The sequence below is a fragment of the Pelmatolapia mariae genome, linkage group LG7 (genome assembly GCF_036321145.2).
Source record: "Pelmatolapia mariae isolate MD_Pm_ZW linkage group LG7, Pm_UMD_F_2, whole genome shotgun sequence".
Classification (NCBI taxonomy): domain Eukaryota; kingdom Metazoa; phylum Chordata; class Actinopteri; order Cichliformes; family Cichlidae; genus Pelmatolapia; species Pelmatolapia mariae.
This window is the reverse complement of record NC_086233.1, coordinates 30,590,538-30,618,086: the sequence shown is the minus strand read 5'-3', so window position 1 is coordinate 30,618,086 and position 27,549 is coordinate 30,590,538. Positions and strand designations below refer to the sequence as shown.

Here is a 27,549-nt window from a genome sequence, read left to right as displayed (position 1 = left end):
ACACACAGAAAACCGTTGTCTTGATTTCTGCTGTGACATTCAGAGGGCAGGGTCAGAATTTGACTTAAACCATATGAAAGCATGGATCATGTCTAGTTTCTATTAACTCTCCAGGCTGTTGGTTTTGATGGTGTAGTCATGTGGGGGATTTTTTTCTTGACACACTTTAGGCCTCTTTATATCATATGAGCATTGTTTAAACACCACAGTCTCCCTGAGTATTGTTGCTGACCATGTCCAACCCTTTAAAACCACAGTGTGCCCATCTTCTGATGGCTCCTTTCAGCATAACCCACCATGTCACAAAGCGCAAATGGCCTCCACAATCACAAATTTCAATCCAGCAGAGCACCTGAGATATGTGGTATGAGTTTGGGATGTGCAGCCGACAATTCTGCATCCGAGGACTGTTTCCTTGTTTTATCTATGCCAAGAAAAATTAAGGCAGCTCTGAAGGTAAAAGAACCAGCCTGGTACTAGCAAAGGGTACCTAACAAAGTGTCTTGAGTTTATGTCGAGAGAGAAAACACCATAAAGGACAGTATTTTAAATTAAAGAAATCCAGGTAAACTGTCAGTTTTAATTGATGACTACACCAACATGAGCTTTATTCATTTATGTACAACGCTCAGCCTAACAAAGGCTAGAACTATTTGGAATACAATACAAGACACCATTTTCAGTTGAATTAAAACAGCTTTATTAGTGTACACTGTAAGAAGTTGTATATGCAGGGTAGCTGGAAAGCCTATGAAGTTAAGTGTTTGAAAAGACAGAAATTCTAAGAGACTGTCTAAGTGAATATGCTCCATTGACAGCAAGCAAAAGGAACAGCATGTATGATAAAAACAAAAGTACAACTATATAACAACACATCACTAGTGACATGTAGAAACTTCACTGTCTCCAAAGAACCACCTTCTTGACGATTCACCTGAAAGAGGCTTATTTGAAGATACACAATTGTCATCACAATCAGGAAACAAAAAGAAATAATAATAATAACAATAATAATACAACACCTGATCCTTAAATAGGAATGTGGACCTTCAGAATGTGTTGAAGTAGCCTTCATGAAACCTTATTTGGTTTCATCTTCCCTCTGAGAGCTGGTAATTTGTAGGGTAGGCTAAAGTCTTAGGTGGCACTTAAAAACAAACAATAGAAGCGAAGGCTTTTGCTGGATCCCGGCAATACGCACAAAACAGTATGTCTAGCCATCAGAAAAAAACGAAAAGAAAAGAAAAAAAAAACCTTATCAATGTTTCTGCATAGAACAAACGTGGGTTAGCAATAATACACCATGATATTGTCACTTTAACATTTGGAAAGTCTGGCTAGAACTTCCAGTCAACATTTTCCCTAATAAATAAAAAAAGAAAATATAAGACAGGTTGACAGATAAATAACAAAAAGATAAACAACATTTACCACATTGAGCTGGTTTTAGTCTGGTTACAGATGAGCATTAGTTAGGTGAAGAAGTATAGGTCAACATTTGCCTGGGTCAAACCAGTATACAGACAGGCAGGGCTCTAAAGTAAAGATAAAAATAAAGGAAATGAAGTACATTGCCTAATGAGAGACGTCATCGATCAACTGTGCGCTCTAAAACCCACCTACTGAATTTTGACATCTTCGAATATGCAATAATGTATCATGTACCAGGATTTCTGGACTTCATGTTTTGGCCCTTATTATGTGAGAAGCTAAACCTTCATTTTGGTGTCCTTACTTAAAAAATAAAATAATAGCAATAATAATATGTCACATCCACATCACTGATCAAGTAGAAAATGGGAATGTGTTTACGTGCACACCAACAACAGCTCTTTTATTTAGAGAATGTAAAATGAGGATACCGGGAATGTGACAGCAAGAGCCACAATAATGAGGCAAGTGAGTCCCATTATTATATATTTACATGTCCCACTTAAAATCCCAAGTAAAGAATTCACTTACAGTACAGAGACTTCAACTAGTATCCCGTGTGCAAGTAAACACACTCATTGTTAATTAATGTGCATGCGTTGAATTACGGAAGTCAATCAGCTTTTGATGCAGTTTGTTCACTGCACACTGGAATCTCAACTCCACAAATACACCTTTCAGCAACAGAGCTATATTAATTAATACCATCTGCCGTACACTCCATTGCGAGGTGGCTGGATTATACATCAATATCCAAAAAGTCAGTTATTTAGTCATCGAAACACCTTCATTTTTCTAATAGCTGTGGTATGTAACCATAAAATGCTCATCTTTATTTGTGGAGCTCAAACAGACACTGGTGAATTTAAAGATTAAGCCGATCTTTGGTCAGACTCTCTGAGATGAAATACTGGTATCACTAAGATGACATCTGTAAGAGCCTAAATATGGTGAAAGTCTCCAAATTTCAGATGTTGAAGAAAGAAAGGTATCAATTAGGACAATGTCAGTCATTGAGCGCAATGATAACTAAATGTGCTTTAAGTGGTAAATTCAGTGATAATGGTATATCCTATGCTACACACACACACGCACACACAAATCGTCATCAAGCTGTAATAATTTTCAAACTGAAGGTATGTTCTAAAAAAAATAAATTCTAATAAAAAGGAAGAAAGCTTTAAAGATTTTAAATATATTTATATGTAAAAAATACTCGTAAAATACAAAATGTAGCTAAAGGAAACAAGTAAAGAAAATAACTAGAGTAACTAGCTTGTGGAGTACTTAAAGCTTGAATACTTAAACACTTTCAAATGCCAGTGTCGGTACCAGCTGGCTTTCGGATAGGAAATTTATTTATTTAATTTTTTAAATCAAATGAACACCAATTCATGCAATGTAAGGGCCCAAATCTTTACAGTAAATAGTCTAAAATATTAATCTTCTTCTGTGATTATCTTGAATCGAGTGGGCTTTTCAACACTTCTATATTTTCGATTTAAAAGCATACCTTGCTATATTTTACATGAAAGGCAACCGTTTTTTAGGTGGGTAATTTAGGATAGTGCAAGTGCGGAATAGAGGACGCTTTGCTAATTACAGTCCAACACTGCAGGACTTTACTTACTGATAAAATGTCAATAATGATATACTATTGCAGAGATTTATGCCTCTTCCACAAATGTGAAACATAGGGAATAGGTGTTTATCTTTTCCTCTTGTTAGACGTAAGCAACAGTGAAGCCTTGTGTTTAATCTTAAGCCTGTGCATCTCAAAGTCTATACAGAGCTCCTCTTCACAAACAAGCTGATGTAACTGTGGAATAAAATAAGGAGAATGTAAGAGAGGGTGCATGGGAGCATGCATGGGAGGAACAAAGTTTGGCCTAGTGTGACATATTGTAGACACTTGCTTCAAGTAATCCTCAACTTTAATTCCAATCGCTCTACACTAGGTGGTTAGTGATGACTACTACTATTTAATGGAAACTCCTCACCAACCAATCCACACTTCGTATAAAGAGGAGACAATCATTATGAAAACAAAGGAAAAGAAAAGCGCATATGGTTTGTGTGCATGAGAAAATGCGAAGATGGGGTTTGTGAGTAATTAAACCCCTTTAAGAGCAGAAGACTTTGCATTCCAACATAGTGAGGTCAGTGATAACAACAGCACATGACTGACTGGGAGAGGAGAGGAGCATCCCAAATCAAATAGAAGTTTGGTCGCCCTTAAAAAGAAGATGTGAAGTTGGCTTTGGTCGATTGTGAGCCTGGGGTGGCAGTAGTACTGTTAGTCAGCGTCGTGTAAACAGAAATACTGACATGGGATCAAAGTTGTGCTGTGGTAAATAGGTAGTGAAGATGCGATCTGAACGAGTAGTTGGACAGACTGTCCGGCAAGTAGAAGGTCACATGCTTGATCCCCGAAGCAGCTGTTGCTGTGTCAGTGAGGAGGATAATAAAGCTCTGTCCTGCTTTGGGTTTCCAGATCAGAGCACAAATGTAGGTTAGTCCAATAGGACATCACTCTCTTGTTATTTTGATATTGCAAGGTGATCTCACTTGATGAGAACTAGAATGTGTCAGTTATTCCAACAGAGTCAGGGTCCATTGTGGCATCACTTAATAAACCACTATTGTCAATTAGTGATGTCAAGCTCTTGTCCTCAGGGTCCAATGTGTGTGGGTTTTTTTTCTTCTTGTTTTTGTTTTGTTGTTTGTACATCACTTAAGACTGCATGGTGCTCTCCTTTAGGATACGCTGTTCAAACACTGAAATGTCTGACTTTGCATCTGCAAAAGCAGGACACTGTTTAGGACATACTAGAGCAGCGCACTGAGGGTGAACCCATTTGGGTCAACACCTTATCCAACCACTGGAGGGGGCCGTTGAGATGCAGTTCAATCCAACAAGGGGTGCTGGTGACTGTCTGACGCCTGCAAGGATAAAAACATAGCACATGGGTATGGGACAAAAGTGGCTAAAAGTAGCATTTCATGTGATTTGTTATTGATAATAAGCAGCATTTATAGATGGATTTCATATCAATATTAATTGTTTTATTTTTTAAAGCACAAAAAAGACAGTATGTTAAACATTATTATGAGATTTCTTACGTGTGATTAAAAATACTAAAATGTACATCTGAGTTTGCAGTTTGTCCAAGACCAAGACTGTTACAGAATGCCTTTACTGCACTCAAAGTCTGTTTGGGACATGCCAACCAATTACAATTCTGTTTAAATAAAAAACTGTTTGGGGTGTAAAAAGCACCCGTTTTACCTTAAAAACGAACACTGGGGAGCAGTAAGGCAAAAAGCCAGTCCTCATCCTTTGTTAATGATGTTCCATGCATTTAGCTCCTAAAATCTTGTCATAGTTTGTGTGTGCACATAAAATGTTGACTTAAAAATCTTGCACGAGCTGCTTCTCTACGACCTGCATGTAAGATATACTGCTGACACCACAATAGAGAGTGAGAGTGTACATAGATTTGAATTTCAAGTCCTTCATCACTTTCTCAAGTTAAGGAGAAATAGTGAATCAGCAACCTAAGACTAATTTACTTAGGTTCAGTCTATTAACTTGAAGGTATACAAGCTATGAGTCAGTGTTAAGGGAAACTACAGTCTTTTTATGCACAAACAGTCCAATAGCTTCAGAAAACTCCCCCTAGAACATCTTGAGAACTAATTTGATTTCAGAGAACTAATACAACTTCTATTGCTGACTATTCAACCATCACATCATGACAAGCAAAATGTGCAGAGGTGAAGGGAACCACAAGCTTAGTCACAACTATTTGTGACACTTATGTGGCCTCTACCCACAAGCTCATTTTTAGTGAATAAAGAACTTAGATGGACACTGATGTGTAGAGCTGGGCGATATGACCCAAAATTCATATCTCGATATTTTTTAGCTGGATGGCGATATAAGATATATATCTCGATATTTTTTTAAAGCCATAAAGTAAGAACAAAAAGAGAGTTCTTAGTCAAAGCTGTGTCCCAGGTGTCACACAGGCACTTTTATTAACATACAGCGTAGATGTACATGAAAAAAACTACTCAAAAATAAATTATGAGCATTTATTAAATAATGATGCTCTATAAATAAAAGAAAACTATGTTGTTTTGTGCATAACAAAGAGCTCACAATTGTGCAGTCAAAATGTAAACTAAAAGACTCTGAGCATAATAACAGACAGATTTCACAGCTGCTCTGTTCCCAACTTCTACTGCGTGACTGACAGCCTGGAGTTTGAAATCCGCTTCGTAACCATGTCTCTGAACAGGTGCCATTTATGGTCCTTATACACACACAATACGGTAATATTACGTTGAAGCACAGTACGTATTACTCCGCGAGGCTCCTCGGTAGCCGTAATGCTCCGACAATCCGTCAAGCAGTGCAGCTCCCTAGCTTACCAAAGTCGTACTAAAACATTTTTTGACAGATTTCTGAGCGCTGTGTACCACATAAAATCGGTTCGCGGTCATTAAGCACAACCAGAATTCATACAAAAGGCGCGCTGTCAACTTTTGAGAAAATGAAAGGATTTCAGGCCGTGCAGTTAGGCGTTAGCGTGGCTAGCTCGTTAACACGCTGACCCCATCTAGCCCCACGCACGGGGCGATGCGCAGTAACTTGTTAACGGAGATTTGCCGTGTCCGTCTTGTCGCTGCCTGCAGGTGAAGCGATGGGGGAGGAGGGGGAGTTGTGTTCAGTGAAGGAGAGGTGAGGTCGAGTAACGTTGCGTAAAGACAAAAGTGGACGAAAGAGAGGCAAATTTGCGGCTCCGCAGCTATAATTATAACGTAACATAGACTATATCGATATAAAGGATATTGTCACATCTTATATCTCGTATAAAAATATATCGATATTTTTTTAAAAAAAAACTCGATGTATCGCCCAGCACTACTGATGTGTACAACAAAATTACAACCAAAAGTTGTTTTTAAAAAGGGGAGGTAGGCCTAAGCCTTTCGGTTCATAGAACCAGAAGAATATTGTTAGCAATCAGAGTCATGCCAACATTTGCAACATTAACAGCTTACAGAGAAAAATAAATGAATTAAAAAGCTCAGAAATTGCAAACACTATATTCCTGAGCAATCCACAGAGAGAGAGAGAGAGACAACACTACTGAGTTTTACTGAGCAACTCTCTGGTCTGATGGGGACCTTAAAGCCCTCCATTCATTATGGATGGCAGTGTAAGAGAACAATGTGCTTCAGAGACAAATTCACCTGTACTCTGCTCCCCAGCCCTTGACAAAGCTCATTCTGATGGTGCACATCCTGGTTAGTTGGTATACAGCCTCAAACCCTTGATTTACTGACTGGGCCAGCAGTGCGGCAAACTCCTGGTTGTTAAAAATCTTCAGATTACAGCCTATCAAAACAGAAAAAAATACATTAGAAAAAGCAAACAAACAAAATGATGCGTGGGACTAATAATCCCCACCAGGAAAGATTTAATTTAGTTAATGCAAATACTCCGAGGACATTTAATTTTTCACATTTGTGCACATGTAACATTTTACAAAAATAAAGCCAAATTAACAACAAATTAAATAAATGTGCATTTCCAAAACTGGTAAGCTGAATATTATAATTAGCAAGATCACAGTTGTGATATATTTGTAGGTACCAAGCTGAGTGGGTGTGTTGCATGTTAGGAATTATTCTACACAAGTCTTACAAATCTGACCCCTGAATGTCCAAAAGATCTTTGTGGTGCATTTCAATACCACTGTGTGCTTCAGTAATGATACCGTTCACACTGCTCTTTTGGCCAGGGATGAAATGTTCAAAGTTACATGGGTACAGATGAGTCAGAGTGTGGGTGAGTGTCTGAAAAGACTGTCACACTGTATTCCCTTTCTTCAAGCTCCATTTCATCAATATCGGAGGGGGGGATCTACATATCAGAGCTATTTTCATTTAAAAAAACAAAACAAAAAACAGAGCCATCACGCACCATCATTTTCTAAATCTTTGTTTGGTGATACTTGCTTGCTAAATTGTCCAATCTGCAAAGCTCCAGACTGCAAATTTTTCAGCCCTTCCATTGGAAGAGGACCAACACTAAGCTTTTTTTTTTCCAAGAAGGGCATGAGCAGGTTCTATCCCCTGAGAAGGCAGAGATCCTTCAATGTGTACAGCAAAACACTGGGGATTTTCTATCAGTCGGACACCAACAGACTAAATAAACCAATCTGGAAGGCCACCTCTGTGATACAAACTGGACACGTTAGAAGCCCTCTGAACCACTTACTGTACAGGCAGCAGGGCACTTTTTACTAAGAGTGATTCAGCTCCAGACTGATTGACACAGGAAATTGTGGTTCATGCCATAACTGTGTTCAAATTAACACATCTGCCTAGCAGAGAATCATCTCTTAACAGTTTATCTCAACCCTGCAGTGTCACAGCACTTAACACTTACTGATTTACTTCACTGTACTGCACTTTCTGCTACTGAGAAACTTTAATAGCATCTGATATTTGCTATGCTGTTTCTACTACACTAGGTAAGTCACTTTTTTATAAACTTAGATTTTTTTTTTATTGTATTGTATGCTACTACTTAATATTGTTAGCCAAACATTTACTTATTTAACATTTTTTAATACTCATTTTGATCCCAGATTAGTTTTTTCCTTTCTGAGACATTTGCAAAATTCACATCTTTAGGATAAATAAAGTAAAGATAAAGATAGATAAAGTATATCTTCTATACTGTATCTTGTAAGCAAATCAGGCAGGAGCTTTTAAAACTGTTGTATAAGCATCATTCAGCTTTATTTAAAAAATAAAATAAAACATGTACAAACCTGGTGGTATCTTGCAGACTGTGGCGGGGTGCCAGCCATATCGTTGATTGCAGTTAGGACTCTGGACAAAAATGGCACTGTCGCTGAGGCACTCGGCAAACACCTCCCCTCCGATATAATACAATCTCACGCCACGACCTGCAGAATGTATCACAGAAAAATTAATGTGAAGCTAAAGAAAAAAAGACAGAAAAAAAAAATCACAAAGGCTTACTCTGGAGCAAAGCTTGAACTTGAGTGAAATATCAGTGGACGTAGCGCTATGGAAAGTCTTAAATCAGTCACACCTATTCAGCAACATGTCTTTATCAGATAGATTTTTAAAAGCCACCATTGAAAGAACTGCTGTATTTCTCAAAAGAAACAAAAAGCTGTATTTCTCATAGCACCTTTACAATTCAAATCTCTGTAAAGACACATTTACAGCTCAAGGACGTCAGTGTAATGAATCTGAGAATCATAGTGCAGGTATTGTTAAAGTGCCATAACACTGTAAAAATCCTTAAAAAGAGCTTTTCCCACGCAGAGTAGCTGCTACACCATGTTATTTTTGCGTGTGTGGCAGTGTATGCTGTACCTATATGTCTCCTTGTCATTTCAACAGTAGCATTTCTGTTAACATTGCTGAGAAGCCCTAAACAGAAGCGTTCAGAGTTGGAGGGATCGGTGAAGCCATCAACGGTCAGGGATGGCTGTGAGGCATGGAACGTCTCTCCAACCCGCTGGTTTAGCTCATAGTAAGCTATAGAGCACCAGAATGCTGGTTCGCTATAGGTGACTGGCTGAAGGTCTGAAAGAAAGAAATCAAGGTGGTAATGTTTAAAGTTTTCATTGAATCATTTATTGATAATTTCCAAGGAAACTAAAGATAACCGATAAAGAAATAAACCAATAAATCGCTCTTACCCAGGCCATGACTGACAGGAGACAGGGTGCTTGGTGACATTTCTGCTGGTGAGCCTGATGACAAAAACATACAACACATTACATCTTGTTGTACTCTGTTTTGCATTTTAAACATTGCCTGTGTAAAACACGCTGCTTCAAGTAGATGTTTCCACTGCTGTAATGACGTGCATGTGTGAGGAAAAAAAAAAAATCCACAAGTTTACGTGTGAGTATAATCTTAAGGATATTTCCAAGTGCTAAACTCAAGTAATCTACCTGATTCCATACTTTGATTCATCTGCTGGTCACTGGTTTCACCATCTTCACTCATATAGCCAGGTGGAGGAGTGTCTGTAAAAAAGGAACATTAAATAAGTTGTGTATTCTTAACAGCAACCATTGTTTAAAACCCAAACAAAGCCAAGAGGTTTTTATACTAAACCAAAGCTCAAGAGTTATCACAGAAAGATCAGTTGTTACTTTAAACAAATGAGTGAAACTACTGAAATATGAAGGAAAACATACATACCTGGTATATAGTTATTAGGAGGATCTATCCCTGCAGGGAAGTTGGTGTTTTCAGGAATGGAGTTTGTAAAGTCATCTAGAGGCGGAAGCTCTGTCAGAATCTCTGTGTGACGTGGGACCAACACCGGTGGCAGCACTGAAGAGAAAAGAAGTGTTATTGACAAGTACAGATGGAATTTGTTATACCAATTAATATGATATAATTATATGCATTTTTCCACTAAATATAATCTTGTAAAAAGACGAATGAACACTAATATAAACACATTTAGACTGATTTTAACAGCACAAAATGGACAGAGACTAGGAGATCTAAAACAATGATTTTGCTATGACTACCATGCTCATAGGGTTGTTCAAGGACATCTTGAACACCACAACCAAAAGTACTTGAAGTAAGAGGACACACAATTCTCAAGGACCCTTACCAGGTGTCTCCACTCTCTGATAATGGTAGGGATTGACACACACTTCATCCTTCTTAAGGTTAAATGCATACTGGCAGGTGTCAATGGCCCTCAGCTCGTGGTGGCTGTGAAGGTCAGGCCATCTCCACAGGCGGCAGTAGATGACGTGTGGCAGGCCCTTACGATGAGACACCTGAAGACGGCCATCCAGTGACCTAAGAGAATTGAGAAAGAGAGAGAAGATGAAAAGCAGCTCATAATGCGCCAAGATCTTCACAAGCAACTGTCAGAAACTCTGAAAGGTGATTGTGTCATGTGGAGTTTCTGGTTTGAAAGTGCTTACTAATGTATATATTTTAAAAAGTCACTGGATATGTTGCATGGCTAAACCTTATTTTAAAAGCCTACCTGCTAGTTTTATAGATCCATAGAGTGGTGTTTGAAATGGAACACACTGATTATTTAAAAAGTTATAAAGAAAGCTTTTCAGTGGAAATGACCAGCTACATTATTTCCTTATTGTCTAAATAACCATAAATGCAAACTTGTAGCACAAGTTGTGATTACATCTGGTTTAAAAAACCAAAACACAAAAACAACAGAAATGACCCTACCTTAAAGAAACAATGGGCATTACTTTTTTCTGCACAACTTTTGCAATAATGAAGACATATGTAGTAAATCTGTTGGATCACTGTATTTTTCGTGCATGTGAGTATATTCACCTGCTGTGGTCAGGGTATCCGTACATGCCTGCTGAGTCCCACTGCTCTATCATGTGGCCTGAGCCTAGACCCCAAAGGTCTGAGCAATTGCTACAGACACAGAAACACACAGGCACGCACACCAAAGACATGCATACACATACACACGCACACAAGTGGAAAAAGAAAAAAAAATACAAAATGAAAGCAAACAGATGGTAAACATGAGGCGTTTCATTCCAAATTAGTACGATGAAATCACAGATATGTACAGTTGGTAACTCAATGGCATGAAGGAAGGAAGAAGCTCCACCTTCAGTTTCCCAGTAAGAGACCAACAAGATGACAGATGACTGCAAGACAAATCCAAATCAGACAATAGTGATGTGGTGCAATCAGGTGACACAGAATGGCTCATATACAATACAATTCCAGGCATGCATCCAATTGTCATTTACTTGACTTAGGTGGCTAATAAGCCGCTAAAATGCACAACTGCAAAGAACACACAAAAAAATAAAAATAAAATAAAACCACACATTTGGGCATGTTTTTTTCAAAAACATATGAGAAGTGTGATGTGAAGAAATATATTAATCTAAACATGAATGATATGTGAATGAGGACATTAAAAGAAAAAGAAATTCACTAAACACTTCGTGTGTCAAGACGTGAGAAAAGAAAAAAAAAAAGACAACACTAATGTGTATCTGCACATAAGGAGTTTGTGTGAGAGATCCTGTTGTCTGATTAGAGCAAAATGATTGTCATGCCTGTCTGTGCAAGGTTCTCTATCTCGAAGCTTATCACCCAACTTGCATAGTTTTACAACTACAAGAATCACAGATAGCACTTTTCCTTCTTCCTTTCTTACTTCAAAGGTCAAAAGTACGATGTCTCTTGAGTCCATCGTCAAAAAGCCCCCTGTCTGGGAACCCTTGATCTTCATCTATTCACCAATTGATCACTGGAGATAAATGACACAAAACTAGAACTGTATTTTAAAGGCGTCTTCTTGCAAGTTTAACCAAAGTATGCGCAAAACATTAGGACGTTATCATTTAAAATTTCCATCACCACCAACTACTATCTCCAGAAATAGCAGAGCTGCTACAGTGTTTCCTACCTCCAGTCAGAAAGAAACCTACAAACACCTTGCAATACTCAAGATACCTTTTTCCACATCCTTCACTCCACCCACAAAAAGACCAAAAGAAAAAAAAAATATCTTAGACTTTATCGTCACTTTCTTGAGCTTAAAGGAAAATAGAGGCGATGTGACGTACTATGCAGCTAAAAGAATCCAAGCTGTGTAGTTACAACCCTTAAAACATACTGTCTAAACAAATGTCTTTCGGTAACTATCATGATTTTATCAGTTCTATATCAGAAACTACAATCTAACCTACATTCCTCAATGAGAAGAAAACAGACATTTAGCATCATGCAAGTCTTGTCTTTTTCATTTACAGGACATGGATGACAACATATGATGAGCCATTCTCATCTGTGCTAAAATCTCTGACAACTTCCTCAACAGTTAGACCACTTTCAGATGCACTGTTTAGAATACAGTACATAACCACATACAATACTGTGCAAAAATGTTGTGCTGGCCCTCATTTCTTTGCATCTTGCTTCCATGATGGCTTGGGCTGCATTTCAGCCCTAGGTGTTGGGGATCTTGTAAGAACTGATTGTATCATGATTACAGAAAAGTATCATTAGATTTTGATCCACCACACAATACCATCTGGAAAGCATCTGATGGGCTGCAATTTTCAGTTTGGCAATGATCCCAAACACACTCGAATGGAAAACTGTCAGTTTCAGTCATTGATTGGTCTCCCCTGAGCCTGAACCTCAATATTATTGAAGTGGTAAGGGATCATCTAGACAGAGAACAAAACAAAAGACATCTGGCATCCAAAGAACTTTGAATGTCCTTCAAGAGAACAATTCCTGAAGACTACTTAAACTAACTTAGGCAAGCTTTCTTTAAGTCTACTACAATTGTACAAACCCTGTTTTTGCCTTTTATACTGTATTTACATTTAGGTTTTTACATGTTTGAATACATCACTGCACATATTTCTACATTTTCTTAGCAAAATATAAAGAAATGATGGGCACCTTAAAACTTTTGCAAAGTACTGTATGTGTTACATTCCACTTTTTGCAAGGTAATGTTGGATAAATATGTTATATTCAACAACTAATTTGAGCTTTACATGCAATTCTAGTGATTCTCTGCTTTACACTACAGTACCACTGTATGGGCACTACAAACACTGAGCTCAGTTCTGTAACTTTAATAATAATATATATATTAGCTCATCCATTCAAAGAGTACATCTACACAAATGCATTAAAGACTGCAATGTAATTATGTCTGTCTGACCTCAGCCAGAAATCTGACCAGAGTGCACTGCTGAGAAACTATCTGCCCACCAAGGACATCATCTAATATTCCTTAATACAGAAGGTGAACCTGTCTGTGCTACAAGGCCAAAAAAAGGAAAAAAGAAATACAGTGCAAACTCCATCACATTAGCTGCATTTACATTTCTGGTCACCTCACAAAGCCCTCAATTGTTTCACAAACTAAGTTACAAAAAAATGGAAGGAAAGCAGGAAAGCACCAGTCTGCCAAACCAGACACATGCTAGTTTCCCCTCCATTATATTCTAGGTAAATCTGACCAGCATTCTCTGTGACTATATGGGTTTCTACCCCAATACTCCAGCTTCATCCCACAGTCAAAAGGTGAGCTTGTTTTGTTAATTGGCCATGGATAAGAGGTAGATAAAGTGCTTTTAGTGTACAGAATAAGACACTTGCATGAATGTATGGTTAAATGTGGCCTGTAGTCTAAAGCACATATGTAGGACTAGAAAAATGTTATTGAAATGCCAATTGCTTTAAACACCTGATGTAAATTAGATCTGAATCTTCATTTCTTTTTTTTCTCCATATCTGTCAAAAACTACCAATAGAAAGCAATGGGTTGAGTGATCAAGAATAGCACCCATCAATTCAGTGACAGGCCAGTCTGAGTGTGCTGATTTATGGTCAGCATAAGTACGTAGTGTGGTACTAAAATAATACCAAATTATAATTTGTAATTAATGTGAAGCTTAAGACAGAAAGGAGAGAAAGACTACATTGCATAAAACACTTGAGAAGGGAAGCTTCTAATAATCCGATCCTCAGTGAATTAATGAAAGGTGATCACGTGTACTTTGTTGGGTTTCCATGACTTTTTTGTCTGACCTCATCTGGAGACTTCCAACACCTTCTCATGTGACAAACAGAAATATACTGAAGCCATATGTAAGAGAGGTAGTCAGTGACTATTTGAAGTAGGTATTATGGCGAACAGTTTCAGAACGAAAAGAATAAATAGATGCATTTTCTTTTGTTTTTTCTTCACTTGTTTGCAAAAACTGTAATGTGTTAAGAAAATATTCTTCACTGTAACAAACTTATACATCCTGCACAACTCATTTTTTAATAGAATTTCATCAACTTTTTTAATCATATAATGTTCATCATATTTCAAACAGTTTGTTAACTGGTGCAGAATGCTTTACATACCAAAGGCATTCTTAAGTTTTTGGACATTGCTTCAACAGCTATTCACATTTGGTTGTCTCTTACTGTACTGCTTGAGAGTTGTAATAACATAATTTCTACAAAACTTACTGGACTTAAAGTGCTTCATGAAGTGAAGTGGCCAATGCAGAGTGCTAATTAAAAAAGCAGCTATTTAATTAGTAACTCCTGCTGTTATCTGAAAGTACTTAAAAGTATGCTACCAGTTAAACAACAACATTATGCTCCTACCTTTGAAGCCAGAGACGTTTATTACTCAAATAACATTTAAATCTTTGATTTGAAAATAAACTTTATAGAGTTAGGAGACGAGATGGTGCAAACTATTGGCGCAAGACACAAAACTATTTCTGAATAGATTTTAAAGATAAATTCTAGAACAGGCACGTTAATCTTTTCACTGTTTTCGATCAAATTCATCCGAATTATCAGTTATCGGCATAATGTTCTCAAAGGAAACACTGAAATCAGCTCAGGCAGTTCATATTCTTAAGGTGCAGAAGACCACAAGGCTGATGCAATCAAAGATCATCAGAGAAAAATCAATATAGAGCAAACTCTGCAGACGGTGTGAATGCACCCCCGAGTTCTGCATATAGGTTAGTGAGTTCTAATGAAAGCAAGCACAAGATGGTTTTGGTTGGCAGTGCATGCAGGACATCTGTTTCCTCCAACCTGGTTTCACTTCTGCTGCCTTGCTAACCTATGGCACAAAGTATTGGGGAAGTGGACCCACTGTTGCATAACGGAGACTTCTTTCTGCAAATGTGTGGGTGCCTGTCACTCTTTTTCTTACTTTCATGTGTGTTGATATACCTCACTGCACTCACTAATTTGCGGTATTGTGGCACACCATTGCATGCTGCCAATAGATTTGTTTTTGTGTGGAAGTGTGACAGTGCTGAAAGAAGCAACTGCATTGTTCATTGTTGTAGTCTTCATTTTTAACCATTCAGTGGAAATGAAAAAATTGTAAGTTTACATGTGCTTTATATAAATGTATTAATGCACAAAGCTGTTGTGAATGAGCGTCTACAGTTCAGAGACAAAAAATATAGAAATACAGGATCTCTGGGTCCCCATCTTACCTGGGTATGGTGACACACTTTGTGTTGCTGTTCTGTGTACTGATCGCTTTCTCTAGCTCGTCCAATTGTCCCGTCTTCTTAAGCTTCTTTACCAAGCTTTTAACTGCTTTTTCACACCACTTCTCCTCCTGTCCACCTCCATTCTGCTCCCCAACGCTTCCGATTCCTCCTCCTGCTCCTCCGCTCCCCGCTGGAGTCTTCTTCCATCCCAAGAGCCGCTTCACAACAGGTGGGGTGAAGGGAAGGATGGAGGACATGGTAGCTTGTTGAATGTTCTGATGCCCGTCTTAATCTGTCTTGAGTTGGGAAAGAAGGGTTTGGGGGGAGTGATATAGTTGACTGGTCTGAACTCACTGTTAATATACCCAGCGTATGTATGTCTTTTACGAGTAATGTTTGATCAGAACTAAGGCATTGGTCTTCAGAAGTCAAACTAAATATAGGGATTGAAGGGGAATAAATCCAAAGAAACCTAGAAAACAGAGAGAAAACACACATTAACATTTGTGCACGAGTAAGACACCTAAGAAAATATTAAGTGAGATGAACAATTGAATGCAGTTTTTGTTTTTTTAATCATCTGTATCACAGCTTTCCACTATCACCTCTCCCACTGCACATGAAGCACAAAAATTTGATGCATCTGTATTAACAACCATCTCTCACCTCTCATATATTGTTTTGTTTTTTTATTAAAGCCATTAACACCTAACTTTTGCAAACACTTTAAACAGAGACGTATTTTTAGGACTACAACACTCACAGGTCATCTCACTGGCTATTTAAAGATATATAGAAATGATGAACAGCATTTGTTGCCATGCTGCATTTGATTTGAAAATCTGAGTACTTAACTGACATAGCCTAAAAAAAATAAATGTCACCAATACAATATTTACAGAAACATGTTTCAAGTACAGGCAACAGAGCAACACCTATTATACATATTTATCACAGTCCTATATTACAAAGCAGTATTTGGGGCTTAGTGGAGGAACTTTAGGTTCAACCCAAGTTTTGATACCCACTGCCTACTTAGTAACTTAATATAACTTTCACTTTTGTCATTTTCTGGCGACAACTAATAAGACATACCCTGTGGTTGCTAGCAGCTTTTAAGAAATTTTATATGTTGCTGTTTAGCCTTTAAAATAGTTATATAACACTAAAAGAAAGCTAAGGCTCGTATAAAGCCTTGACCTTGTACAAAATTTGCAGTTCTACTTACCTGCCAGTTTAAATTCTGTTTATATTTTTGTTCGTTACTTGCTCTCACACAGTCTAAAACCACCAGAGTTGCATCCATCTTACCAAGCTAATGCTCATCCTGTGCTTCTATGACAGAGATGTGGTGCTGAGAAGTCTACTAACTTACACATACAAAGCTTACTTGCTGGTTTTCTACTGGGCTTTAAATAGAGTTTTTTATGTGCTGCTCCAGTCTTCCTAACCACACATTAATATACTTCTTATTTATATCATTTACATACAATGCCCACCAGACACATACAATGCTGCTTTGGTTGCAGTAAATGTGCTACTTTTAGCTTGACATTTGTCTTTGACCACTTCATATTTTCTATTATTGTACTTTTCTATTTTAAAGTAGAATAGGCCACCCCGCTACCAGTAAATGTATGCATGTTTGTGCCATATGTAGCCAACACCACTGTGTGAATGTGCTCATAGCTAGACTTGAAAAGCCTAGCTTGACTTATCGAGTTGATAGGAACCGTTGTGTGACCACTTAGCCCGACTGCCGATGTTAGAGTGAGTGAACCCAAATATCACAATTCATCCTGATATACTGGATTTGCTTGTTAGTACAGCCCCCTTGCATTTCACTATTTACACCAAATTGTTTGGTCTCTAATGTAGTTATTCAGCATCACATGCATGTTGTTCACACAAATGCAGCTCTAGACAAATCAATACTAAACTTTTGAAGGATCCTAACCCATATAAATCTGTTATTCCAAATGGTGGATGGTGCACTTGATCCTGTTCCCCAGTATATAGTCGGCTTTGGAAACAACTTACGGGTATATAATTATGCTCAAGTATTGTTTTTACTTAACAGGGAAGAACACCCATCTTAGGTAGCAATCTATAGCATTTCTGTAACCAAAACCTGTTATTACCCTATCATAAGGAAACTGAGCACTGTTTAATCCTGGTCAGTAGCAGGTTCTTAGAGGGAATTTCAGATGAAACCTGCTGGCCCACCTACTCCTGACAAACTCTTAAGCTTCCAGGATGCTTTTCTTTAGACTTTCAATCTGATATTCCCCTTCACTACAACTGAGTGGAGCAATTCTAAACCTCAACCTCACCCTCAATTGGACTAGCGACTAAGCAGAAAACAGCTCATGAAATGTGGAACACACACTAAACACCAAGTTCAGGACACTGATGTGAGCTTTGACTCGCAAGTGTAACCTCCTCCTGTATTAGACCTGTCTTTTTTATTGCAAAGAGCCATTTTCTAGCCTATTGACGGAAGCACACATGCTCAGACTGCAATTCAAAGAGGACCTCCAGAGACAACTCTAATTGAATTACTAAAGGAAATTTGAAAATGCATCTTCTTTGCGGACTCAGTCTTGCCAAGACGTATACTCCATTGCTTTTGGATTAGACAGCTGCACTACAGATCAATGGACTCAAATAAATCCAGACAGAACTACTCGTAGATGCAGATTTCTCAAGTTAGCTGCCAGGTGGAGGGATAAATATCCTTAGTGTGTTACTCTGAAAGTCCAAGCTCCTTCTAAGAATTATTTTCACTTAATGCTTAACCCTTGGACTCCTACAGTAAGAGCAGCTTCCAGAGAGAGACCTTTCCTTAAAATAATTAACTACAAGCTTAATACTGTGTTTGTTTGATACTGTCCAAACAGCAAAGCACGCCAAGCAATATTTCTAGCTGCAGTACGTAAATAACAGCTACTGGATGAAAGCTTAATGGCTTTTTCAATACACGGACTGAGTTCAATGAAAAGCAATTATTTGGTCCACATGAATGATCACTTAAGCGTTGTGGTTAATATGCTGAAGAGAAGCAATGGTTTTTCGAAATAACAAAATCCCAGGGACAAGCCGCTGGCGAGTGTGAGAGCCTTCAAAGTGAACACAAAGTCTCAATGCAAGTTAAGGAGTCAGGAGAACAAAACGTGCCGATTAGGCCGTTTGTTATTTGCTCCTCGGCCACGATTCGTGTCAACTCGAAATCCTGGCAGGGCTATCGGGATCTTACGAAGGGAATAAGCAACAATAATTTGTCTGCAACGATCTGTTTGGGTTACTTCTTCTCCGAGATCGCCTGCATAACACACGCGATTCGAAGAATAAGCTAACGCTACTTAATGGCAAGGGGATGTAGACTTCAACGAGCCACAAAAGGCGAGTTGGTCTCATTGCTGGCTGTCATTTGCCCTCAGCCACATATTGGTGAAGGTATTAGGGTTTCTTTTGTCTCGGAATGACTGATAGTTCCCCCTTATCCTCTTCACCTCGCCCCCCCTCTCTCTCTCAAAAAAAAAAAAAAAAAAAAAAAAAAAGAGTGCGAAAAAATCTGCTAGCAACCTTGCTACTTTGTGTCACAGACAAACAGGTCTCTGGCATGTTTTGTCGCTTACAAATCAATTCTCTTTTATTGTTTAAAAAAAAAAAACACGCTTACCCAGCACCGACATAAAGTGAAGCTTAACAGTCACTGGAGTACCTGTGAAAAAAGCCTGCTTGCTCATTTTGAATTCATCCGGAGATACTTTGAAATGTATTTTCCACCTCCTAGCCGCCGGGATGATGGCTCCTCATTCAAAGCTCAACCAAACATGTATTGCTTCACGCAAAACAAACGTAAGCAGACTTCACAATGCCCCGCCCCCCGACTGGTTCTATTGGTCACATCCGGGGATTTAGCCCCAAAGCCCTCGACTGTTTAGCCCGTAACCTGTTGCCAGACTTGTGCTCTATTGGTCTGAGGCAGTGTCCGTCACAGGGTGTTATGCATGGAGGTATGTCGGTGTTACCTTGATTATCTTTATAAAATTGCATAATACACTTGTACACTAACTGTATCTTTGTATCACGCACACAAACATACTGACACACAGAATACAGAATATATATATATATATTTGTATTTTGTGTACTTAAGTGAAACCTTAAACCACTAATCATTTATAATTTGCGGTTGGGTGGGTCCAGACAATCTGGCTACATCATGCAAATAGCCTCTACACCTGCAACGCATGTAAATAAAATCAATGCCTGGAATTTTGTGTTGGCAGGAGACAGTACACCAAATCATGTGGATCCCTTTGTTCTTTTTTCCCCTCGTTATGTTTAAGCGTCAAAGAGCCAAAGGAGCGCATGCTCGGTGCGCACAGGACTCACCTGGGACACGTTGCTCAGCTGCGGTTGAAAGTCCCCTACGCTAAAGAACCAAATGATGCACTACAATACAAACTGTGCTACACAGCTGCGGCTTAATAACCAGCTCATGACGAGGCCGGATGCTAAAACTAAAACAAGAAGCGGACACCACAGGTGACTGTGCCTTTTTTCCCACTCGCCATAACCAACGAAAGTTCCCTCACTTGTAAGTACTTCTGTGTTTCCTCTTTCATCCATTGCCTAAACCTGTAAGAGTTTGACAGAGTTGTAGGAAACACATGTAGCAGTTCTAACAAGTGTATTTTGTAGACTAAAAGATGCAGATAAGTTTAGTCTATATTCATCCATCCTTGGAATTAGATAGATAGATAGATGTAGAATCAATAGGCCATTCTTTTCAAGTCAAATACAATATGGAAGCAGTAACTGGTGAAAGAGGCAAATAATCCTTGTTGTTTCATAATACATTTTCCACATTGTTCCTACAGGGGCTGAGTACCTGCCGACAGGTAGGTATTAGATGATGTTGTGAATGTGTAGAGAAGAACAGATAATAAACCTCCCTGGACCATCACTAAGGAGACAAAAAACCTCCCTTGAGTTGATTGCAGTGTTTGCTATAAAACCTCTTATGAGACTCGTTCTGTTGCATAAGTCTTTGTACAGTGAAGGCAGTGCCATTTTTCTTTCTCTGCTTTGCATTATTATCTTTAAAAGAAAGCCTCATGTTTTTCTGTGTGCAGGTGTGTGTCCGATTTGTATATCACAGGCAATGGGAAAATGCTGCAAACGCAATGGGAGACTGCTGTGCTTGTGTCTGCTGCCTTGTATGATGACTGGCCATCTTTTAATTTATATTGGGGTCTCCATATTCATCACCATCTCCTACGCTCCGCCAAAAATAACTCTCCACTATATTGCTCCAGGGATTTCTGCTAATTCTTCAACTATGGCCTCCCATCCACTTGGGCCTTTCTGGAACCTTCGTTTGGAGGACAGTGCTCTGTGGAACCAGCTTCAGCATGCTTGGGACCGTGAGCACAATCCACTACTGAGAGGAAACACAACTCGCATACAGAGGAAGCCCAGAGCTAAGTTTTTATCAGAGATTAACAATGAATGTCTTTCTGACAACACATCACACAAGTGTTCAGTCCCTCACATGCAAGATATAAACAGGCTGCCAGAACAGATTAGGGCATTTATCAGGTCAATGTACTACAGGGAGTACCCCCTTCTTATCAACCAACCTGGTATGTGTAGGAAAGACAACAGTAGCTTTGATCTGGACTCTCCCATGCTCCTCATGGCTATCAAATCTCAAGTGGGGAACTTTGAAAATAGGCAGGCAATCCGTGAAACGTGGGGACGCAGTGGTCTGGTGGAAGGGGAATCAAATAAAAAAGGTGGATTGGTGCGCACAGTCTTTCTTCTCGGAAGGCAGGACTCCGGTACAGGTCCACACCCAGACCTAAAAAATCTCCTGGAGCTAGAGAACCTGAAGTATGGGGATATTCTACTGTGGGACTTCAGAGATACTTTTTATAATTTGACCCTAAAGGACTTGCTGTTCTGGCGATGGTTCGAGCAGTACTGTCCCACTGCCATCTTTGTTTTCAAAGGGGACGATGACGTCTTTGTCAGAACAAATGCCCTTCTGGATTATCTGCACAAGAACAAGGAGGAGCACAAACTACAGCTAGCTTTAAAAAGGAAAACTGAGATGGATATGTTCATTGGGGACGTGATTACTAATGCAATGCCAAACCGTGAACCATCCACAAAATACTACATACCAGAAAATTTCTACAAAGGAGTGTATCCACCCTATGCTGGTGGAGGAGGGGTGGTGTATTCTGGATCACTTGCACTACGTTTGAAAGAGGTGTCTGAGAGGGTCCACCTTTTCCCTATTGATGATGTGTATCTTGGAATGTGCCTGCACAGACTCGGGCTTTCTCCAACCCATCACCCGGGTTTTTTAACATTTGACCTCCCAGCAGGAGAAAGGGAAAATCCTTGTGCATACAGATCTGTTCTGCTTGTTCACAAACGGAGTCCCAAGGAGATGGTTACTCTGTGGAAAAAGCTCCAGAACCTGCCTGGTCAATGCTGAGGCTCATTTGCCAACCAAATAGGACTCAGTGAGTACAGGATGACTGCTACAACCACACTCACTGGCTTCATCTTCATATCAATCAGGCATTGTCACGTTAAGTAAGGTCACATAATGGACATTTACTGTGTGGAGTTAAAAACTGAATAGGAGACCAAACTACCTCAAAGAGGGTTTGTTAATAAGGCATCACAGATTAAGGGCATACATTCTGGCCCCTTATTTACCATTTGTATGTATTTACTCTTCTTTAACTTAAAGGTTTTATTTTGTTAACTATAGAAAATATTTTACCATTGTAAATGATTTAGATGTATTTATACAGTGGCTGGTGAACATAGTTTTTTTTCCCCTTTCTTAAATTTCTTGGCACTATTTTCTTCCCTTTAAGTCAGCAGTTTCTCTTAAAATGTTCTGATGTTTAACTTTCACTTCAAAACTGCATCACAGCTTGATTAAATGTATAATTTTCATGTGATGCCTTCTGTACCTCAAAAAAAGCAATGCTTGACTTTGAAAGGTGTGTATCTACATGGTTGTAATCCTTAAAAAAAAACTTTGTCTTTTTTTTTTTAATGTTCTCTGCTGCCAGAAAAATAGTTTGTTTTTTTTTATCTTCTTCCAACTTCCAACTTCTTGTATTCAATCATAAAGCATAAAACAACAATGTCTTTCAAGTCATGAAAATCTGAAAATCACTGATAAAGTAAAATTATGCATAACAAATTATTTTGTTATTCAAAACGCTATAAATTGCCTTAAACATGGACGATGTTCATGGGTATATAGATGTTGTAACACTGGAGTTTGGTTGTGAATAAAAAAGATGAACTTTAGCATTTCTTGAAAGATAAAATACTCAGTAAGAGTTTAAGTGCATTAATAGACACATTACAAATCAGCAGCATGGCACAAACAGCAGAGATCACATTTAAGTAAATATTTCCGCACTTGCAGTCTGAAATGTTTATGGATAACTCTAGTGTTTGGCGCGCTCGTCTCTTCTTTCTTCTTGATTATATTAGTATCCCATTCTTGTCTGGTCTCAGTTATTGATCTTAGTACTAATAGGCAGACAGTGGCTTCAGAGTAATGCATTTGGAGGAGTCCATCCAAAGAAAAGACAGGAAAGATTATTAAGATGATGAATACTAAACACAAAATATATATTTTTTAAAACATTGTATAAAAAGAAACACCCTAATTGTGTTTATATGTGTATACATATACATTTATATATATTTATATGTGTACTTTTGTTGAGATGATACTCAGATTAGATCTGACAATATTATCTAATGAAAGACAGGCATCTAGTGTTGCAGTAATGCAAATGAAGGCAAGTTCCTGAAAACACAGGAGTGATGATTTAATGTCAGTAAGCCTGAGTAACAGCCCCACCCAGTGAAGATCTGTGGTAGTGACCAGAAGGTTCCTGCTGAATTTTGACCTCTTTTAGTTATAATATAAGAGGATAAACAGTCCTATTTTTGAGAAAGAAAGAATGACAGAAGGGATAAGTCAAGAGAATAGACACTTGAACATTGTTGCATCTCAACAATGCTGATAATTTATGATTCTGTGTGCTTTAGTATTTTTTATCTGATAATGAATAAATATCATAAAAACTAAACTGTGTGTTTTAAGTCATTTCGTTAAAAAAATTGCCTTGCCTGAATGCATAGAGGTGACATTCCAGTGAATACATAATCGTTAATATAATTCTGAAATGACAGATGTTTTTTTCCTTGTTTTTCTTTTTGTGTGTTCTTTGACCTCAGTGGAGAATACTTCTATATTTATATATTAGTATTATTTTTAGTAGTAGTATTTTAAGTGGAAATTGATCGTGCATAGAAAAAAAAAAGGCACAACGTTTCAGACAATACATCCTTGATTATTTGTGTACATTGATGACAGTATATTTCAAGTAGTCCTGTAATCTTCTTTGTCAGGAAGAACCCTCATCAGCTCAGTAAAATCAAAAACTGTGTGATTAATTCTTAGAAGGTCAATATCAAGGTTGCTTTTGAATTTACAGATGTATGCTGGAGACTTTTATTAATGCAGCTTTCATGGAAAAACGTAGAATAAAAATATTTGTAAAACATAAATTTTGATGGAAGAGGAATAATAAACGCACCGTCTAGAATTTTTTGTATAGATTATTTTAAATAAACTTTAAATAAAGTCAAATTGGGGAAACACTGTACACCAAATAATTACCTGTATTACAAAATCCAAACAAGATATTCAAAAATAAGTCTTTGATCCAACAGGAATAGTCGAGTGAAGTTTGTATTCCTGATGAACCGTCACCTGTGGTGATTTTTTGGGTATTGCAATTGAATGGAAATGCAAACCTATAATCTGAAGTCAAAGCTTATTACACATTTATATATTTTACATGTTTTTGTCACTGAGGCAGCCTATATGGACATTAGTAAATACATGCGGTAATCAAATAGTTTCACAGAAAAGAAGAAAGACATGATGGATGAGCAATTGACGAGTGATGTCATTAGTCCGGTCAAACAGCGCCACCCAGTGGAGATCTGTGGCAAAGATCAGAAAATTCCTGAAGACTGGATGTCTTCCATTTAGTATATATAAACTGGGACAGTCTCACTGCTGAGACAGAAAGCAAGACAAGCAACACCAAGAAGAAAACAGACACCTGAACAGGGTTTCATCTCACAGCAAGAGGACTCAACACTAAACCCACTGAAGATGCTGTGCTCTCATGGAGTCCAGTCTGCACTCAGTCCATTCATGGACTTCTACTGGCCTGTACGCTGTCTGTGGCCAGAGATCAAGCCTCTGTTCTACCAGCAGGATCTCCTGCAGAGAAACCTACAGGAGCTGCGCAGCAGTCTGGAGCTGATGGATAAACTTCAACACAGGATCCTGAAGGAGACAGAGGCTGTGCAGCCAGTTGCCATACAGCTGGGGAAAGAGGGAGACAAGTTTGCTCTGATGCTGGACACTTGAGGCTTTTCTCCAGAGGAGCTGTCTGTCAGGCAGGTGGGCAGGAAGCTGAGAGTCAGCGGCAAGACAGAGAAGAAGCAGGAGGACGGGAAAGGCTCGTACTCTTACAGACTGCAGGAGTTCAGACAGGAGTTTGAGCTGCCTGAAGGACTGAACCCTCAAGCCATCACCTGCCACCTGTCTCCAGATGGGAAGCTCCACATCCAGGCAGCTAAAGCTCCGTGTGTTGAAGAGGCTGAGAGAGAGCTGACTATCAAGAGGAGCTCAGAGGACAAAGCACAGCAGAGTGTGTGTTCACAGGCAGAAGACAGCAGGACAGAGACACACAGCAGCACACAGGACTAACCTGAAAACATGGACTGAGATTTAAAATGACGCCAATTTAAAATAGAAGTTTATTTTCAATGCAAATGATAATTTATGGTCCTATATGTTTTTTTTTGTTGTTGTTGTTGTTTTTAATGTAATGACGATTAAAAATGTTTAAAGCTGAACTTTATGTTTTACTTAAGTCATATGTTTAGAAAAAGGCCTTGCATGAATGGATAGAATGGACATTCCAGTGAACATATAATCGTTAGTATGATTCTGAAATCATAGGTTTTTTTCCACTGTTTTTCTTATTCATACATTAGTATTATTTTAATTTTACAGAAATCACCAAAAATGAAATTTGATTATGCAGAGAAAAAAGCACAAAGCTTTCATCAATGCCAGATGGATTATTTGCATTCAATTTTGATAGTATTTCATTTAACACTTTAAACTGTTCATCTTTTCTGTCATGAAGAGTATCGATGTTAAAGAAAAGAACCACTATCAGTTCAATAAAATCAGATACTGTGTGATTAGTTTACAGAAGGTCAAGCTTGCTTTTGAATTTACCAATACATGTTGAAGAAATTAATTACTGCACCATTCATGCAAAAGGGAACAACAAAAAAATACTAATAGAAACGATTTTTGAGTTCAGGTCATTTGTCTTTAAAAACTTAAAACAGTAAACACTTTTGTGTAATCTTTTATTTGCCAGATGTATTTATTTTACTTCAAATTAGGGAAATACTATACATCTATTAATTACCTGCATTAGAAAATCTGAACAAAACATTAAAAAAAGACTTTAGTACATTGGGATTAATGAAGTGAAGTCTGAAATCCTGATAAAAAGATTCTCCAAATTGAGATATATGGGTATTGCAATAAAAAACAAATGCTAGCTTATAATCTGAAGTCAAAGTTTAAAAGTATATTTTACTTGTTTTATATGTAAATTATGCAATTTTTACATGTTTTTTTAAGTGACACAGCCTATATGGATATTAATAAAAAAAGGCCACAGTGCAGTGACCGTGCTAACGACTGCACCACCATCATGGTTACTTTGAAGTATCTTTCTTGATAATCAATGTTCCTTCCACAGTCCAAACATATGCTTGATTGTCAGTTGTATAATATGAACATGGATGACATTGATTCTCTGTATGCCACCTATGGCAGCTGGGAGCTGGAGAACATGAATGGATGGAATAGATTATATTATTTATCAGTTTCTTTTTCTATCATTGTATTTGCTGTATTTTTTAATGTATGAAATAGAAAAAGCCCCACACAACATGATTCAGCTTTTATGATGTTTATTTATCATCAGATATAAATCATAAATTACACATATAAAAATGAATTAATATTATTTAAAAAACATTTATTTTACATTAGTATCATTTTAAATCTCAGTCCATGTTTTCAGGTTAGTCCTGTGTGCTGCTGTGTGTCTCTGTCCTGCTGTCTTCTGCCTGTGAACACACACTCTGCTGTGCTTTGTCCTCTGAGCTCCTCTTGATAGTCAGCTCTCTCTCAGCCTCTTCAACACACGGAGCTTTGGCTGCCTGGATGTGGAGCTTCCCATCTGGAGACAGGTGGCAGGTGATGGCTTGAGGGTTCAGTCCTTCAGGCAGCTCAAACTCCTGTCTGAACTCCTGCAGTCTGTAAGAGTACGAGCCTTTCCCGTCCTCCTGCTTCTTCTCTGTCTTGCCGCTGACTCTCAGCTTCCTGCCCACCTGCCTGACAGACAGCTCCTCTGGAGAAAAGCCTCAAGTGTCCAGCATCAGAGCAAACTTGTCTCCCTCTTTCCCCAGCTGTATGGCAACTGGCTGCACAGCCTCTGTCTCCTCCAGGATCCTGTGTTGAAGTTTATCCATCAGCTCCAGACTGCTGCGCAGCTCCTGTAGGTTTCTCTGCAGGAGATCCTGCTGGTAGAACAGAGGCTTGATCTCTGGCCACAGACAGCGTACAGGCCAGTAGAAGTCCATGAATGGACTGAGTGCAGACTGGACTTCATGAGAGCACAGCATCTTCAGTGTGTTTAGTGTTGAGTCCTCTTGCTGTGAGATGAAACCCTGTTCAGGTGTCTGTTTTCTTCTTGGTGTTGCTTGTCTTGCTTTCTGTCTCAGCAGTGAGACTGTCCCAGTTTATATATACTAAGTGGAGGAGGTCCAGAGTCTTCAGGAATTTTCTGGTCTTTGCCACAGA

The 27,549-nt window shown here is 38.5% G+C and overlaps 2 protein-coding genes and 2 pseudogenes across 6 annotated transcripts; 2 read left to right on the top strand and 2 right to left on the bottom strand.

Annotated features, from left to right (window-relative positions):
• Positions 1–676: 676 nt before the first annotated feature.
• smad2 (SMAD family member 2) lies at positions 677–19,350 on the bottom strand. 4 transcript variants are annotated; one of them, XM_063478797.1, is made up of 11 exons: positions 19,195–19,350; positions 15,513–15,984; positions 10,831–10,920; positions 10,127–10,320; positions 9,700–9,834; positions 9,447–9,521; positions 9,189–9,242; positions 8,860–9,072; positions 8,283–8,420; positions 6,694–6,838; positions 677–4,374 (listed from the first exon to the last, which is right to left on the bottom strand). In XM_063478797.1, the coding sequence occupies exons 2-11, from the start codon at positions 15,767–15,769 to the stop codon at positions 4,251–4,253; spliced, it is 1,425 nt and encodes a 474-aa protein (XP_063334867.1). In that variant the 5' UTR covers positions 15,770–15,984; positions 19,195–19,350; the 3' UTR covers positions 677–4,250. The 4 variants fall into 4 exon arrangements, with proteins under 4 accessions (XP_063334867.1, XP_063334869.1, XP_063334868.1 ...); XM_063478799.1 differs by having other exon boundaries at positions 9,459–9,521; XM_063478798.1 differs by having other exon boundaries at positions 19,237–19,350.
• A 145-nt stretch (positions 19,351–19,495) lies between these two features.
• si:dkey-175m17.6 (N-acetyllactosaminide beta-1,3-N-acetylglucosaminyltransferase 2) lies at positions 19,496–22,237 on the top strand. 2 transcript variants are annotated; one of them, XM_063478801.1, is made up of 4 exons: positions 19,496–19,531; positions 19,868–20,118; positions 20,402–20,422; positions 20,657–22,237. In XM_063478801.1, the coding sequence occupies exon 4, from the start codon at positions 20,686–20,688 to the stop codon at positions 22,027–22,029; it is 1,344 nt and encodes a 447-aa protein (XP_063334871.1). In that variant the 5' UTR covers positions 19,496–19,531; positions 19,868–20,118; positions 20,402–20,422; positions 20,657–20,685; the 3' UTR covers positions 22,030–22,237. The 2 variants fall into 2 exon arrangements, with proteins under 2 accessions (XP_063334871.1, XP_063334872.1); XM_063478802.1 differs by lacking the exon at positions 20,402–20,422.
• Positions 22,238–24,759: 2,522 nt separating this feature from the next.
• On the top strand, positions 24,760–25,388 carry LOC134632173 (heat shock protein 30-like; annotated as a pseudogene).
• A 1,380-nt stretch (positions 25,389–26,768) lies between these two features.
• LOC134631733 (heat shock protein 30-like) lies at positions 26,769–27,371 on the bottom strand (annotated as a pseudogene).
• Between the last annotated feature and the right edge of the window lie 178 nt (positions 27,372–27,549).